Source organism: Ylistrum balloti, unplaced genomic scaffold, assembly GCF_031769215.1.
Source record: "Ylistrum balloti isolate Yb309-2 unplaced genomic scaffold, AGI_CSIRO_Ybal_v1 Utg369758, whole genome shotgun sequence".
Taxonomy (NCBI): Eukaryota; Metazoa; Mollusca; class Bivalvia; order Pectinida; family Pectinidae; genus Ylistrum; species Ylistrum balloti.
Genome location: NW_026781958.1, coordinates 32,787 through 51,623, shown reverse-complemented (window position 1 = coordinate 51,623; position 18,837 = coordinate 32,787). Strand labels below are relative to the sequence as shown.

At 32.6% G+C, this 18,837-nt stretch overlaps 1 protein-coding gene across 1 annotated transcript; it reads left to right on the top strand.

Annotated features, from left to right (window-relative positions):
* Window positions 1-5,496: 5,496 nt before the first annotated feature.
* On the top strand, window positions 5,497-17,720 carry LOC132543550 (uncharacterized). Its single transcript, XM_060207066.1, has 11 exons — window positions 5,497-5,797; window positions 7,984-8,121; window positions 8,463-8,485; window positions 9,522-9,553; window positions 10,045-10,102; window positions 11,823-11,919; window positions 14,832-14,943; window positions 15,390-15,432; window positions 16,211-16,281; window positions 17,062-17,164; window positions 17,526-17,720. Exons 1-11 carry the CDS (start codon window positions 5,497-5,499, stop codon window positions 17,718-17,720), a joined length of 1,173 nt encoding a protein of 390 aa, XP_060063049.1.
* The last annotated feature ends 1,117 nt before the right edge of the window (window positions 17,721-18,837 follow it).

The window sequence follows — 18,837 nt, the reverse complement described above, 5'->3', positions numbered from 1 at the left end:
AAGGTCCAAGGTGTGTTATAGTCTATTGTAGTGAAGGTCCAAAGTTTATGGTAGTCTACTGTCGTGAAGGCCCAAGGTGTATGGTAGTCTACTGTCGTGAATGTCCAAGGTCTGTGGTAGTCTGCTGTCGTGAATGTCCAAGGTGTATGATAGTCTACCGTCGTGAAGGTCCAAGGTGTGTTCAGCGTTATTTACATTTCGTATGAAAGGGAGAATAATTCATAATGAACGATTCTTAATGCAAATTAATGTAATGTGCATATGTCTGTAAACAACAAATCTGTCGTCTTTATATCTGTTACTTGATGCACAGATATAAGATCTGATGTCATCATTGAAGTGAACCTAACGGCTAACCATTACAGACTTTTGACGAGGTCGATACCAATTTTTCTCTACCTAAGAAAAACTATTGACCGAGAACGAGGATCGAAATTAAAAACTTATTATTAAAGTTGTTTTTATATGATTTTCACGTAAAATGTATATAAACTTCGAATTATAACGTTTTGTTTAGACCTTAATTATTCTCGACAATCTAGTAGTTGTGTTGTCTGTCATATCAAGTACATAATTCGTTGTCTGTAATATTCCATATTGTTATCAACTTTGGTCAAGTTGAACTTGGGACAATCAAGTTATATTTAGTTTCTGAAATAGACTATTTTAATCTGTTTTTAGTCTCATTATGGTTGAACTGCCTGTTAATATCGTTAGGTGAAGTTGACGTAGAGGCAGATATAATCTTAATTTAATTATTTATTTATTATCTTTTTAATTTTCAAGATAATGAAGGATATATGCTAGCTACTACAAATAAAATATGTATTTCATCTCAATTTTGACGATGTTTCTCATCAATGAACATAAACATCAGTTGACATTTTTATCGTATCAAAGAATAAACGAAACAATGATGAATATAAAAACCCTAACAGAACGTCAACACACAGAGGCCAACATATACAGACCTCAAAACCAGAAAGAAAAATGACGAACGACCGCGAGGACGTAAAGGAAACAAGGCATGTCTGGCATTGATACATGTTTTATGTTTCTTTTATTTTGTTCACTGTATAAATTGTCTGATAAATAGGCGGAGTGTCGATGCATGAGACAATGAAGCCCTCAGTGAACTGTCATCAGGTAACAATGTCGTTATTTGTATATAATTGACTTTTTTGGGTTTTGTATTTTTTGTGTGATTAATACTGTTGGTTTGTGGTATTTAGCTCCAGGACAAATATAGTCAAATTTCATTTCATAGCACCAGGTCAACACCTTAGCAAGAGTAGGAACGTTATTTCAGCATAAACAGATTTATGCATCACTGATGTATGATGCAGCATCACTGACCAGTCCTAGAGGGACGAAACAGCTGTATGATGCAGCATCACTGACAGGTCCTAGAGGGACGAAACAGCTGTATGATGCAGCATCACTGACCCGTCCTAGAGGGACGAAACAGCTGAATGATGCAGTTTATTTCATCTTTTGGGTCTATTCTATTATATTAGAAATTTGTATTAAATTCTGTTATTCAGTTGTGTGTCTTTCGTATGATTTTAAAGGTTTTATTTTTGATGAACGTCCGAAGTAATTCAGGAAAAATCTTTTGTGAAAAAAGTACCAATAGTTCTATAACTTGTAAATGAAAATTCTACGAGAAATTATCAGAATACTTCAATAAATAGATGTGAAAAAGTTAAGTATATTACGAAGAGAAGGAACCGTTTTTCTAGAACTAGAAAAGTCTATATAAATAACACTAAGAAAACAATAATTTAGTGAATCCCCGTCCCATTTTCCCACGTTTTTCGTGTTTAATTTGTCCACGTGACACAAGGATTATTCCACGTAAACGCTTTAAGTCATAACATATTTATAACACGTAGGATGCCTCACGAAAGAAAATTAATTTAAGACTGAAAAAGCAACCCTGTTTACGAGTCGACATTTCAGTGGGAAATGTTATTAATTAAGACACCGAGTTTTCTAAAGGCTGTTTGGCCTTTCTTTAATAAGAATAAATACAAGCACTGGTACACAATATACTGTAGTCCTAGGTATGTAGGTTAAACAGTTGTGATTCAAGTATTTTCAAAAATATGACACCTCTATAATTTGTTGTTTCAAGGTTTCTGCTGTAAGCGTTAAGTGTCTCACTTTTGGAAACAGTTAGGGCGTGGTGAGGATTGAAGGTTTCCGTTAGTTTATGTGGTTCCCAAATAAATGTGTATCGTACTATTTTTCTTGTTTATTTGTGTTGCTATTTATGTGAGATACAACATATCGCCATTCTGTGGCGAGGGAATATTCTGTAACATTATCGAAGTCGTGTTGGTATGACGGTACAATAACACATTTGGGTTGGGCCTGTTGGTAAATGTTTCAGTGAACGCGGTTTTGATGACGTCAAGACAAACAAAACTGATTAATATATGTACAAAAATCTGTCTATATCGACGATATAAAATACGTGACTTTTTTTCTCGCTCGAGGAAATTATCACCGGTATAGTTTTGAATATATCTTGTTTGTTAGGAAGAGAAACCACACTTAAGGTTGTCACGTGATGACCACAGAGCGTGTAAGTAGAGCGGTAATATATTATAAAATCGATTTATATCGGTGTTTGCCATTATCTAATTTTGACCAATCAGAGGACGTGGTGGCCATCTTAGTCACCGATGTCATAATTGGATTGGATAGCAGTATTCCTATCAGTATCTATCTTAGATATTTTTATCTGGTGATTAGTGTATCGGAAAAAACTGAAAAAGCTATCATAAAATATTGGTACTATAAGATAAACACAATAGCAACTGTGTTGTAAAATATACTGAATACTCTTAAGATAACAATAAACAACAACAAAATACCAACATGTCAACATAATCATAATCCGAACTCAGATTCAATAAAACTAGGACAGAAACAACAAAATACCAACATGTCAACATAATCATAATCCGAACTCAGATTCAATAAAACTAGGACAGAAACAACAAAATACCAACATGTCAACATAATCATAATCCGAACTCAGATTCAATAAAACTAGGACAGAAACAACAAAATACCAACATGTCAACATAATCATGATCCGAACTTAGATTCAATAAAACTAGGTTAGAAACAACAAAATACCAACACGTCAACATAATCATAATCAATGTCAAATCAAGACAACAAAATACCAACATGTCAATAATCAACTAACTTAGATTCAATAAAACTAGGTTAGAAACAACAAAATACCAACATGTCAACATAATCATAATCCAAACTCAAATTCAATAAAACTAGGTTAGAAACAACAAAATACCAACATGTCAACATAATCATGATCCGAACTTAGATTCAATAAAACTAGGTTAGAAACAACAAAATACCAACATGTCAACATAATCATGATCCGAACTCAGATTCAATAAAACTAGGTTAGAAACAACAAAATACCAACATGTCAACATAATCAAACTAGGTTAGATACCAACATGTCAACATAATCATGATAAAACAATAAAACTAGGTTAGAAACAACAAAATACCAACATGTCAACATAATCATGATCCAACAAAATACCAACATGTCAACTTAGATTCAATAAAACTAGGTTAGAAACAACAAAATACCAACATGTCAACATAATCATGATCCGAACTTATTCAATAAAACTAGGTTAGAAACAACAAAATACCAACATGTCAACATAATCATTCCAAACTCAATTCAATAAAACTAGGTTAGAAACAACAAAATACCAACATGTCAACATAATCATGATCCTAAACTACAACATTCAATAAAACTAGGTTAGAAACAACAAAATACCAACATGTCAACATAATCATGATCCGAACTCAATAAAACTAGGTTATACCAACATGTCAACATAATCATACTCCAAACTCAAACTAGGTCAGAAACAACAAAATACCAACATGTCAACATAATCATAATCCAAACTCAAATTCAATAAAATTAGGTTAGAAACAACAAAATACCAACATGTCAACATAATCATGATCCAACATGTCAACATAATCATGATCCAAACTCAGAACTAGGTTAGAAACAGTCAACATAATCATGATCCAAAAAATAAAACTAGGTTAGAAACAACAAAATACCAACATGTCAACATAATCATGATCCGAACTTAGATTCAATAAAACTAGGTTAGAAACAACAAAATACCAACATGTCAACATAATCATGATCCGAACTTAGATTCAATAAAACTAGGTTAGAAACAACAAAATACCAACATGTCAACATAATCATGATCCGAACTTAGATTCAATAAAACTAGGTTAGAAACAACAAAATACCAACATGTCAACATAATCATGATCAGAACTAAGATTCAATAAAACTAGGTTAGAAACAACAAAATACCAACATGTCAACATAATCATGATCCGAACTTAGATTCAATAAAACTAGGTTAGAAACAACAAAATACCAACATGTCAACATAATCATAATCCAAACTCAGATTCAATAAAACTAGGTTAGAAACAGCAAAATACCAACATGTCAACATAATCATAATCCAAACTCAAATTCAATAAAACTAAACATAATCCAACATGTCAACATAATCATCAATAAAACTAGACAATAAAACTAGGTTAGAAACAGCAAAATACCAACATGTCAACATAATCATAATCCAAACTCAAATTCAATAAAACTAGGTTAGAAACAACAAAATACCAACATGTCAACATAATCATAATCCGAATTTAAATTCCATAAAACTAGGGCAAATTATGATCAAACGAAACATGGAAACTCCTGAAAAAGTACAAGGAGACCAGTTGTTCAGGAAGAGTAAGCGTCTTCTGCTTCATAGCAATGTATACCACAACAGCACCAACATGCAAACTAACGAGCACAAAGCTGGTCCACCTTCATATCGTCAAAGAAAAAACACTGAGGTCACTATGGCGACCATAAAACTTCCCCATATTGTCGTCAACCTGCATCATTTTAAACCCTGTGTAATGAGTCTGTTGACAATTTTAGTAACAAATTATTCATTTGGCTAATGACACTTCTTAAATGTGTATGTTTCAGGAGAAAAGAATTCCAATGTAATTATATACGATGTAATAAAGAACACACATTGTGTTGTGGCAGATCGTGATTTTAGTCAGGCAGTGAGATATATGGCTAGATGGTAACCATCATAAACGTAAACATGTTTAGAATGTGAAATATATGATAAAAAACTTAATAAATGAACTTTGATAGGGACATAAATTTAACCACGTGCTTTAGTGACGTAACAATTAGCCTTTGACCTGTCAACAGATTCTGAACAGCGGTCAGCTGCATTAATTATAGAAATATATTCACTTAAACAAAACCGTGACTGTCAGTTGTAAAATTAGCATTAAAAGAAAGGGAGTGTAGGGACATAACTGTGTGAGAGAAAGTTCTCGGACTGTGTCTACAGGGGAATAAACCTCTCGATAAAGACAATGACAACTTTTGAGTTGAAGTGGATAATTATTATTGTGATAGGAAGCACATGGTTACAGACTGTTGATGGTAATGACTTAGTAAGTTGGTATTATCATTCTCGATCGTACAGTCGTCTGTGTTATTGTTCTATTTACCTGGATTCGTGTTATCCCAATGGATGTGTGTCAGACGGAGGGTGCAGTATTCCTTTACCCAAAAACTATATTGCCCAACATCTACACGGAAAAACCATTACTATTGATGGAAAACTTGACGACCCCGCCTGGGAGGAAGTGCCGTGGTCTGCTACATTTGATGGTAATTAATTTACAATACTTCTTTCATCGTTTTAGGGGAATATTACGCCAAAATCACGATTTACCATGAAAATAAATTTTGATGAAGGACCTTGCCGTGATAAACCAATAACATAGATTGTGTAAATATGTAAAATTTGTATTAGAAACATATATTCTAAAATACGAAATTTAAGAGGGAAGTCATTTCCGATATCTGGTTAAGTAAGACTTTTGTCACTATCGGATGGATGAGTGTATAGCACAGTATATACTTTTTATTTTCCTTCAAAGTCTCAAAATGCTGTTATGATTTAACTTAGTAAGATACACTGTATTTAGTAGAAATTGTTTTATGTTACGAAAAGATATTGATAAAAAGTGTTAAAGTGAAAAATGCTATTTACTTCTCAACCACTGTGTAGTGGAATCTTCTCAAAATCGTCCAAATTCAGATATTTAAGTTATGTTCAAAATTACCTTGATCAAAATAAAGTAGCTCACGGTCATGAATGTGATTGCCCTGACAACCAAATTACGGCTTTTTATTGTTAGCCATTACACCTGAACGACTTTAGAATATATGAATTATGTATTATATGTTTGATAGTTATAAATTATACGCAAGAACATAAAAACTGATGTTTTAATGCTTCTGTACTCCAGTCTTACACAGGACACTAATTGACTGTAAATGTTGAATCCTTCAAAATGTTTCTCACGTGTGTTAAAGTAAAGTGATTGATCGCTCAAGGCATAATTAAATCTGTACATGCATCCAAATTTAATATATTGCAGTTGGCAATAGAACTGATTCATAAATTCTGCCTACCACTTTTGAATACTGAAATGGTAATATTAATAATCTTATCAAATGTTTTACTAAAATGGAAAGTCTTCCCAAAAGGCAATGTTTAAAAAAAAACAAAAACAAAACTCAAACAAAAACAAAAATTAAACAAAAAACATATGTTTTATTAATATGAGAGTAATTCCAAGTGCTGGGCTAACTAATTATCTTCAACGAATGCATACCACGATGCATAATAACAAACCTTAATGTAAATATGAATTTAACTGTATCCTTCATTTGTGCACCTGTGCCATTTTCCTTTAACTTGATATTTATGAGCAAGCATGGCATTTTTACCTTATCTAATAACTTTCGCGATTTTTTCTTAACGTCTATCAAATCTGTTGAGAGCTACAGCCTTTCCTCCACTACGTGTGTTTTCTCTTCCGAGTTTGATTAAGACGTAAGAACCAAACGTTATGTCATATCAGGAAATTATTTTTGATGCTTGATCTCAAACAAAATGTTGATCAGCAATTGTGCTGGACAAACTGAACTTACGTGAAATTTTAAAAGCAGCGAAATGTAGAAAAAATGTTCCTTTTAAACTAAGTCCTAAATAATTTGAGCAGACAATGCTGTTGAACATTTAGTTCCCTCGGCTTGCTGTAACCTGTATGCAACGTTTAAATTCATTCCAATAGTGGCACTGTTCAGAACACGGTACACATATGACAATGGACTTGTTCACCTTCCTATCTATAATTTGACATTTCATTTGATCACTTTGCATTTTCTTCATTCTCCACCTAACTTTAAAATCGGGGCTCTTAACACCACAACAACGATATGATACATGAGCTGACTGTATCTAATTCTAACCTGAAATTAAAAGGTGCTATTTATATGTGTCATTTGTACAATCTTCGTGGAATTCTAGTCCCGCCACACACATACACTCTTGTTTTTGTGAGTTGTAAGCGATGACATCATTTGTGTCTTTTTTTTTCATTATACGTTTTATTTGTTCTGGTGCTTGTATGTCAGTTTTATTTCTTTGTTATTTTGATTATTTCTTGTTGAACTATTGAACTAATCCACAGACTTAAAATAGCGTTTGCCATTTTTATCTAGTGTTTGAGTTTCATTTTCGTCGTAGTATGTACGAAATGTTTTTGATGTAGTCTATAAACCCTGTTAGTCCACAATAAGGAAAGAGGAGAGAGATGTTGTTTACATGTATGCAATAGATTTATTGAAAACCGACTGAAGAGTGCTTACAAACTTTGGATTACCAACATGACAGGCAATAACAATGTTTTTGAATCGACGCCAATAAACTTACCAAGTGCGGTTTGAATCCATTCTTGCAGGTAATGTTTACCACATCTTATCTTATTTTTTAATTATTTCAGATATACGTGGTCACACTTTTCAAAAGCCTAAGCTAAACACAAAGTTTAAGCTCAGATGGGATGACAATCACCTGTACGTAGCCCTGCACATGCAGGCCAATAACATGTGGGCAACGATGACAGCGGATGAATCACATTGTATGTATTCAGAAACCAACAGAAATAAAAGGATACCATTTCCAAACACGATTTTGTGTAATTAGTACGTTACCTTTTCATAATTGTTATAATTTCAAAAGACTGTTATATATAGCATGTCTCTTTAAAAATACAATTTATATCGTTTTCGAATGACTGATTATCGATTTCTTAATCATCAAAATTGTAATGTCTGATATCACCATATCACTACTTACCTATTCTGGGTCTATAGAGGTATATGTAAATACACTTGTTTTCAAACATAAAATGAAACAATCAAACTCGATAGTAGAAAAAGTTCCAGCTGTTATTCTATGAAGTACGTTTTATGTTTTCAGTATTCAAAGAAAATGCAGTTGACGTAAGTAGCAATCAAGGGAGATAACTGTCATTACCTATAGCATAGGATGGAATTTTTGTCTTACTTTTATATTTTGATATTTCTTGTTTTTTATGGTGTTTTATTAATTTCCCCTTGGTTCATTGAAATGCTCCTTTCTTTCATGTTTGGTGTTTGTTCTAATATTGTTTCGTTTCCTGGTCATGCTTTGGTTGATGTGCTACAACAATATATAGAATAGGTAGGAATCACACACCAAAATGGTCAGGGTGATAATGTATTTGGATTCACGGTCATTGTCAACATGGTCAAATAGCTATCGACAGGGCGTTAAACATAAGAAAACCAAACCTTATAAAATGTAAACGTTATCAAAAATGATTGAAAAACCAACAATGAACTGAAAATTGTCTGTACAATAATACTCTTTATAATGACTATTGTTAAAAAGCAGTCAATGGTTTTATTATGCGATAATTTTACCTAAAATAAGACATTTGTGGTGATTTATTTGCCACCTGTGATGCAGTTTTATCCATCATTTGGCTGATGGATATGTCCTTTTGTAGAAGTTATATACCTCTCAGTTTGATGTATCGTTATTCTAAGGAAAGTATTTTGAACTTATGTATTATCATATATCTTCGTGGGATTCAATTTTCTTGTTTTCTGTGTTTTTCTTAATCACTTCCTAGTCGTGGTAGGTGCAACACAATAAAGCTATTTATACACCATTTAAAAGCGCGTAGACAAGTACTGGATAACCAGTCCCCCACAGACAAGTACTGGATAACCAGTCCCCCACAGACAAGTACTGGATAACCAGTCCCCCACAGACAAGTACTGGATAACCGGTCCCCCACGAAAATGAATGATTTTACATAAGTTTATTCGTGATTACTAAATCATTTTCTCTTTCGCTTAAGAGTGTGTGTTAAACTTTCCATGAAACTATTTGTATCATGCTAAGTATCTAACTTTTTGAATTAATTATTTATTGTTTCGTTATTTATTCTAGTGATCAGGATGAATAAAACTATTACAATATTTGTTTCAGTTATTCTTTGCTCCCGATGAAACACTTCACAAGTAAGTACGTAAATAAAATAGGTACATCTCAATCTGATTCAACCAAAAGCTTTTGTGGGAAGCACTGTCTCACTATATAACTTGTCTCACATTCTCGTTGTTGGATAGGTCTGTTGTTTGTCTGTAGTAAACGACGATGAAAGAAATACCATGCAAATCAAGAGTTTTGGATATAACATCGCAGATATTTTCTTAGTGTTGTTTACTTCTCAAAACCGATACGGGTAATGATGTAAGGTATGCAATATAATTATGATATAAGAAGGCAACTAGACGGTTCTTTGGATGCGAATTTATTTTGCAGTAGTGCTTTTTGTTTTTAAATTTGGATAGAAAAACACACACACAAAAAAAAAATAAAAACACAGAAGATATCAAAAGGATTTACATAAAATATCCCTCCCCATCACATCATGAATTTACCAGTTAGGGAGTATATAGTAATATGTATATTTACAGTTCAACTAACACGTTTATTTTCATACTTTTAGTTATAAACAGATCGAGGGCAACGTTCGGAATGCGACCTTTGATATTAGCCTCACAAAGGTAATATTATATGTTTGAACTATTTTATAAAATGCTTTTATATTTAGTACCCTTTAAAACCATCTGATGGTTCCATAGTTTATGAGAACGTGACATTAATTACATGGGTAGACCAAGCTTTACATTTGTTGCCGATCAGGTAGAATACGCTTACTACTCCGGCACACCTGGTCTTATTCTCCTCGTACTTTTTTTCAGGAGAATCCGTGTACATTTTTCTTTTGTTCATATTTTGCTCCTGTTATATTGAATTTGACTTTCTGTTTTTGGGATTATTTAACATCTCTTGGTAACTCCCCCGATGCTATGAAAAATATTCTGATTTCTACCGATGCGTCTGGTGTTCGGCTTTGAAATAGGGCAAGGATTGGATAGCTGTTGTCAGTATACCATTCCAGATTTAATTAAAAAGATTGTCTGTATAGCTGAATGACACACTCACAAATATCTGCTTTAAGGAACATTACAGATAGGTATTTGAATGTTGTACTTTCGCAATACGGATGTTTAAACTATGTACCTTTTGTATGCATTGATAACAGATTTTTAAAATCTGTGTCTATATTTTCCTTATCTAAACAGGTATGTATTGTTTTTAGCCCAAACTTTCCGAAGAGGAAAGACTTCCAAGGTATCTAGATACTACTGTTAACAAGAACCTGCTAGGGTTTATCTTTGAAGGTTTACCTGCTTTTCTCGTGTGTTAAAGTCTTGTTGGACAGTAAATGACAACTGCTATTATTTAAACTTGAAGATTTATCACGTTAGTGGAAGTAATTACTGTTGTCATCCGAATACATTATCCAGTATGTACTCAACAAACATATTTTCGTTGGGCTGAAATTTCGTGGTTGAAAAATATTTTTCGTTGGCATTTTATTTCGTTGATGAGTTTTAATCAACAAGTAAGAGAATCCATGTCAAGATTAAAATGTTCTTTTCATTTCATGGACACATGAATCTATGGGTGAACAACACCCGCAAACTCCGTGATAATGAAACCCCCCATGAAAATCATCATTATAACAGTATACTCCGATTGAATAACGAATGACTACTCTGATAAACTTATATTCATTTGATTAGAAGATGTTCATCGTTCCATAAAAATAGGGAAATATTAACAAAACAAAGATTTACACGGAGACTCCTGAAAACGTACAAAGGATAATAGGACCAGGTGTTCCGAAAGGGTAAGCGTCTTCTACATGATCGACGACACCTGCCTTTAAACCTTGATCAATCCATATAAGTAATGTCACATTCTCAAATGAGTATACAACAACGGAACCAACAGGTAAGCTAACGAGTGTCAATTGTTATGGCGACCGCAAAACCTTCCCATAATTTTCATCATCTTGCATCTTTTGAAACTTTGTGTTACGAGTGTGTTCGTTTGTTTACGATTTCTTTAACAGGCATGGCAAATTTAGTACAAATATTGATATTTTAGTTTTCTATTTTAATCAAAGACTCAATTATGATGCTTTAGATTGTAAATATTTTGTTTCCAAATGATAGCGTATTTTCTTTTTGGCGCCACATATAGTATAGTTGCACTTGCGGTGGTTATTTTACTTTATCTATTTCCTCTGTTTGTCGCTGTTATTTCTTCTGCCATATTAGCTCAGAGTTCAGGATATATAAACATGACTTGTAAAATAGATATATGTGTTCTTTCATTTCTTTTTTATTTATAAATATGTGGAATTTTTTCTAGGCTTACATGGATGGTGGATTTGCTAATGAAGCTTGGGAGAGCAACGAGGAAAAAGGAGTTACACATGACGGAACAATCAATAGCCCCGAAGATCCAGGTAAATAACAAACAAAACCAGGTAAAAACAACAAAACCTGGTAAATAACAAACAAAACCAGGTAAATAATAAACAAAACTAGGTTAATAACAAACAAAATCATGTAAAAAACAAACAAAACCAGGTAAATACAAACAAAACAAGGTAAATAGAAACAAAACCAGGTAAATAACAAACAAAACCAGGTAAATACAAACAACACCAGGTAAATAACAAACAAAACCAGGTAAATACAAACAAAACAAGGTAAATAGAAACAAAACCAGGTAAATAACAAACAAAACCAGGTAAATACAAACAACACCAGTTAAATAACAAACAAAACCAGGTAAATAATAAACAACACCAGGTAAATAACAAACAAAACTAGGTTAATAACAAACAAAAACATGTAAAAAACAAACAAAACAAAGTAAATACAAACAAAACAAGGTAAATAACAAACAAAACCAGGTAAATAACAAACAAAACCAGGTAAATACAAACAACACCAGGTAAATAACAAACAAAACCAGGTAAATAATAAACAACACCAGGTAAATAACAAACAAAACCAGGTAAATACAAACAACACCAGGTAAATACAGATAAAACTGGGTAAATAACAAACAAAACCAGGTAAATACAAACAACACCAGGTAAATAACAAACAAAACCAAGTAAATAATAAACAAAACCAGGTAAATAACAAACAAAACCAGGTAAATAATAAACAACACCAGGTAAATAATAAACAAAACCAGGTAAATACAAACAACACCAGGTAAATACAAACAAAACTAGGTAAATAATAAACAAAACCAGGTAAATACAAACAACACCAGATAAATACATACAAAACTAGGTAAATAACAAACAAAACCAGATAAATAACAAACAACACCAGGTAAATAACAAACAAAACCAGGTAAATAACAAACAACACCAGGTAAACAACAAACAAAACCAGGTAAATAATAAACAACACCAGGTAAATAACAAACAAAACCAGGTAAATAACAAACAAAACCAGGTAAATAATAAACAACACCAGGTAAATAACAAACAAAACCAGGTAAATACAAACAACACCAGGTAAATACAGATAAAACTGGGTAAATAACAAACAAAACCAGGTAAATACAAACAACACAAGGTAAATAACAAACAAAACCAAGTAAATAATAAACAAAACCAGGTAAATAACAAACAACACCAGGTAAACAACAAACAAAACCAGGTAAATAATAAACAAAACCAGGTAAATAATAAACAAAACCAGGTAAATAATAAACAAAACCAGGTAAATACAAACAACACCAGGTAAATACAAACAAAACTAGGTAAATAATAAACAAAACCAGGTAAATACAAACAACACCAGATAAATACAAACAAAACTAGGTAAATAACAAACAACACCAGGTAAATAACAAACAAAACCAGGTAAATACAAACAAAACCAGGTAAACAACAAACAAAACCAGGTAAACAACAAACAAAACCAGGTAAACAACAAACAAAACCAGATAAATAACCAAAAAAACCAGGTAAATACAAACAACACCAGGTAAATACAGATAAAACTGGGTAAATAACAAACAAAACCAGACAAATAACGAACAACACCAGGTAAATAACAAACAAAACCAGGTAAATACAAACAACACCAGGTAAATAACAAACAAAACCAGGTAAATAAAAACAACACCAGGTAAATAACAAACAAAACCAGGTAAATACAAACAAAACCAGGTAAACAACAAACAAAACCAGGTAAATAACAAACAACACCAGGTAAATAACAAACAAAACCAGGTAAATACAAACAAAACCAGGTAAACAACAAATAAAACCAGGTAAACAACAAACAAAACCAGATAAATAACAAACAACACCATGTAAATAACAAACAAAACCAGGTAAATAACAAAAAAACCAGGTAAATACAAACAACACCAGGTAAATACAGATAAAACTGGGTAAATAACAAACAAAACCAGACAAATAACGAACAACACCAGGTAAATAACAAACAAAACCAGGTAAATACAAACAACACCAGGTAAATAACAAACAAAACCAGGTAAATAACAAACAAAACCAGGTAAATAAAAACAACACCAGGTAAATAACAAACAAAACCAGGTAAATACAAACAAAACCAGGTAAACAACAAACAAAACCAGGTAAATAATAAACAACACCAGGTAAATTACAAACAAAACCAGGTAAATAATAAACAACACCAGGTAAATACAAACAAAACCAGGTAAATAACAAACAAAACCAGGTAAAAAAACAACAAAACCAGGTAAACAACAAACAAAACCAGGTAAAAAACAAACAAAACTAGGTAAATACAAACAACATTAGGTAAATAATAAACACCACCCGGTAAATAACAAACAAAACAAGACGATACTGTATTATTACAAACATCCTTTGTCTTACCGAATTTATATGGGAAATGTCAATTAATGGCACCTTTTTAACTGTTCCAGTAGTTGAACTCTAGGCAGATGTTCCTTTTCATTGGCCTTATAACGTGTCTAGATTTCTAGAACAACCAGTTAGAATCTTTTGGTCGAGAAATATTCTTTCCATTGAGAAAGGCCTGTTAGAGGCACTAGATATTTTCGCTTGTCTGCTTTATTAACAGATATACTTATATACATATGTCCATCTTTGTTTGATGTAAGTGTACTTTTTTGTACTTTTTCAAAATCCGTAAAAATGTGTTGGTCACGACCTATCCTCGAGCTTCCAGAGAGGATGATCATTAGTGGTCGTACTGACCACCCTTAGCTCGCGATGATGGTCACGACAAACACTATCGTTGTTATTAATGTGTTGATGAGTGCATGTGTTCTGAGCATTTATGAAATATGACTTTTTAAAAAATCCTTTCTTATTTTTTCGATGCGTTATAGGTAGTTTCTGGACAACGGAATGGGCAATACCTTTCCGCACTCTTGCTGAGAGATCTACAAGAAATCAGTCCAAACCATTCGATAATGAAGTCCTCTTTCTACAATTTGCCAGGTAAGATGTTTAAAAACACTTTCCATTTAAACTTCAGTATCAACCTGACATACATCGCCTTTCCAGGTGATAACAGGTAATGAGAGTATCGTAAGGAAAGTGAAATACATCAGTCCGAGAAAGGAAAATGAAAACCAATTAAAAAGGGAAGAGTGACGATATAGCGCTCAATCTTTTGAACTCCACTGCAAATAAAAGAAAACAAATTGTTGTGATGTTTCCAGTTCATGGTATTAACAAGACAAAACTGTCAATTCATAAAAAAACTGTTTATATGACATAACTATGGGCGTATGTATACTATTTTTAAACAGGAGACAAACAATCGATATACAGTATGGATATCAAGTATGCTTTCACATAAGATATAATTTCATGAATATGTGTAAATTATTATTCAACAAAAACTATTGGATAAAATATCACTGTTCCATATTCTTTTATAGAATGAACCAGCATCTTAAAGTGATACGAGGCACCTATGAACTGGTAAGTGTTGGTGAACTTTAATGTTCTTGTTGCTGTAGATGTATTTATTTCTTCCTCTGAACAACCGTCTGAAATCATACCATTTCTTTCGAAGCTGTTTGATGTATGAAAAATGATATAATTGATGCGTGTAATTGATTTAGATAATCATAAAACTTGGAGGCATCATAAGTCCTCATATTAAATATAATCCTTATATCAGATATCAATCCATAGTGATATATAACTAAATTTGTGTACAGTAGAATTACTCTCCTCTCGTAGGAAGCCTTGGGTACTCAATCAACAAACATATCGTATGTAATGCTTATGTTGAATAATCTCCTGTACTTATAGTGGGCATTTTTCTTCTTCTTCTTCGTCTTCTTTGTCTTCTTTGTCTTCTCCTTTCTTTCTTTCTTTCTTTCTTTCTTTCTTCTTCCTGTATGAATGGCGGTGTGCAGGAGCTTTTTCTTTTTTGTCACAATTTGGCCAAAATATTTAGATATCGTCTGATTTCTATGAAAATTAGTTTATACGTGTGATTTTATACCAGAAACACAATGATGTCTGATTGAACAAGATGGCCGAAACCGGTCAACTGAGGCATACGATCGCCCAAAATTTGACCAAATCATCCAATTTCCATGAAATTGTGTGTAAGTGTGGTTTTACTCCAGAAGCACAATAGATGTAAGGTTGAGTGAGATACTATGTAATAATATTACTTAAACATGATAATTTTAATCAAACTAATTTGAACTATCTTATCAAAGACGATATGGTACTTTTTCTACAGGACACTCCTGCTGTAACAGACTGGTGGACTTGGGAACCAATCGGAGCTGTCAATCTTCACATTCCAAGTCGGTATGTATGAGCCTTGACGGTCAAGTCAGTATTTATCAAAGTCGTTATAAACATTACATTTACCTCTTCATAAGGCAATGCACAGTAATAATGATAAACTTTATTTATTTTACAACAATTGCGAAGCAAATTTTTCCATCTTATATAAATCTCCCTTGTTGGCTCGGATGGAAGCGCGCGAGGGGTCTAAGTGTGGGAGGAAACCGGAGTACCAGGGGGAAACCCACGTATCCGGCAGGTGACTACATACCTTTTCACATCCATTCCGGGAATCGAACCCGGACGGCTAGGTGAAATGTACATTCATTTAAGTGTTTACCTGACCAACTTAACGTCTATAGCTACTCACACAGGAATATACTGACACCGATACCAAGATGGCATCCATACGCAAGCCGTTTATTATCCGATAATGCATCACGTGATTACTTTGGTATTACTAATGACCTGATACCGTTAACAAGCGTCAAGATAGTTTGTCACTTAATACACAACTTTGGTGATACTAAGACCTAATACCGTTAACAAACATCAAGATAGTTTGTCACTTAATACACAACTTTGGTAATACTAAGACCTAATACCGTTAACAAGCATCAAGATAGTTTGTCACTTACAAATTATACACATGGTTAATAAAAGATAATTCAGCTCGTTAACGCAATTATTGGAAATACTTTAATTCAACTCGTCGTCAAACTGGATGTTTGAATTTTATGATTTTACGTTTTTTATTATATATGTGTCAAAGTTGTAAAACAATATCTTTTACGATTGTAGATGGGGACTTGTGATGTTTTCAAGAGATATGAAAAACCAAGTGTTTTCTTTTCCGAGATGGCACATTTATAAAACTTTATTTGCAGTTTTTGATGCGTTGCAGGTAAAATTATTTCTTATTGTTAAATGGTTATATTTACATGTATGTAATTATACTTTTGTTTCTGAGTAAGCTTGCCATTTTTTATCTATATTTATGTACGTTATATACCATGGATGAAGGAACACGCTTCTTGTGGTCGTAAATCTTGGAGCCGAAATGTTGTTGTAAGTTTCAAGAAATGATGAGAAAACTAGGAAAACATATTCCTAACATGCTACATTAGGCTTGAAAAGTATTTTAGTATATTTTTGTTACATAATATTGATGTAAAACAAAAAAAGTTAAAAAAAAGAAAAGAAAAAAGTACAAGTTAGGAATATACGTAATTCACGTGTAGTATTATATGTTTATCTGTTTGCAGCAATACAAAGCTATGAATGGTATTTATAGTTCCAAACTAGATGAAATCCCTGTTCCACGTCACGTGTACAGACGCCGCTGTATCGAACTTCCTGTAATAGAGATACTCAGCAACGGATTTGTTGTCACGGTGAAATCTCGCGTCACTGGCGAGACCGGAAGTATAGCTCAAGACCGTGGTATCGCCTTTCACTGATGTACCAGTGTTATTTGTTACGTTGTACGTGATCTTTAACGTCTATAAGATATAAAAAATACGGTTTGGCCTTTAACATTTATTTGTATTCGAAACTGTGAAAAAAACTCATTAAAAAACTGAAGAGGCGATACATGTCGAATTTAAAAAGCAAACATGAGAGATAAAAAAACACATAAAAACAATAAAAACAAATAAATAAATAAACATACATGACACCAACACACAAACACACACCCTAACAAAGAAAACCTTCAAGAGGCACAGTAATTATAGAAAGTAATTTGCACAGTAAAATGAATTCATCTCAAAATATACATGTGCATATTAGGTATTTGCTGGCACGTACTGTTTAACACAATATGACAACTGTACCAAATCGTATTATTTTAACACAATATGACAACTGTACAAAGTCGTATTGTTTTAACACAATATGACAACTGTACAAAGTCGTCTTGTTTCAACACAATATGACAACTGTACATATCGTTTTGTTTTAACACAATATGACAACTGTACAAAGTCGTATTATTTTAACACAATATGAAAACTGTACCAAATAGTATTGTTTTAACACAATATGACAACTGTACAAAGTCGTCTTGTGACAACTGTACAAATCGTATTGTGTTAACACAATATGACAACTGTACAAAGTCGTCTTGTTTCAACACAATATGACAACTGTACATATCGTTTTGTTTTAACACAATATGACAACTGTACAAAGTCGTATTATTTTAACACAATATGAAAACTGTACCAAATAGTATTGTTTTAACACAATATGACAACTGTACAAAGTCGTCTTGTGACAACTGTACAAAGTCGTCTTGTTTCAACACAATATGACAACTGTACAAAGTCGTATTATTTTAACACAATATGAAAACTGTACCAAATAGTATTGTTTTAACACAATATGACAACTGTACAAAGTCGTATTGTTTTAACACAATATGACAACTGTACAAAGTCGTCTTGTTTTAACACAATATGACAATAATTCAAAGTCGTCTTTTAACACAATATGACAACTATACAAAGTCGTCTTGTTTCAACACAATATGAAAACTGTACCAAATAGTATTGTTTTAACACAATATGAAAACTG

What these genes read in the sequence shown, in the direction of transcription:
- LOC132543550 (XM_060207066.1), top strand. Translation starts at nt 5,497, where the DNA reads ATGACAACTTTTGAGTTGAAGTGGATAATTATTATTGTGATAGGAAGC. An exon ending in GTGGTCTGCTACATTTGATG is followed by an intron (nt 5,798 to 7,983) that starts GTAATTAATTTA and finishes TAATTATTTCAG; the next exon opens with ATATACGTGGTCACACTTTT. An exon ending in TCAAAGAAAATGCAGTTGAC is followed by an intron (nt 8,486 to 9,521) that starts GTAAGTAGCAAT and finishes TATTTGTTTCAG; the next exon opens with TTATTCTTTGCTCCCGATGA.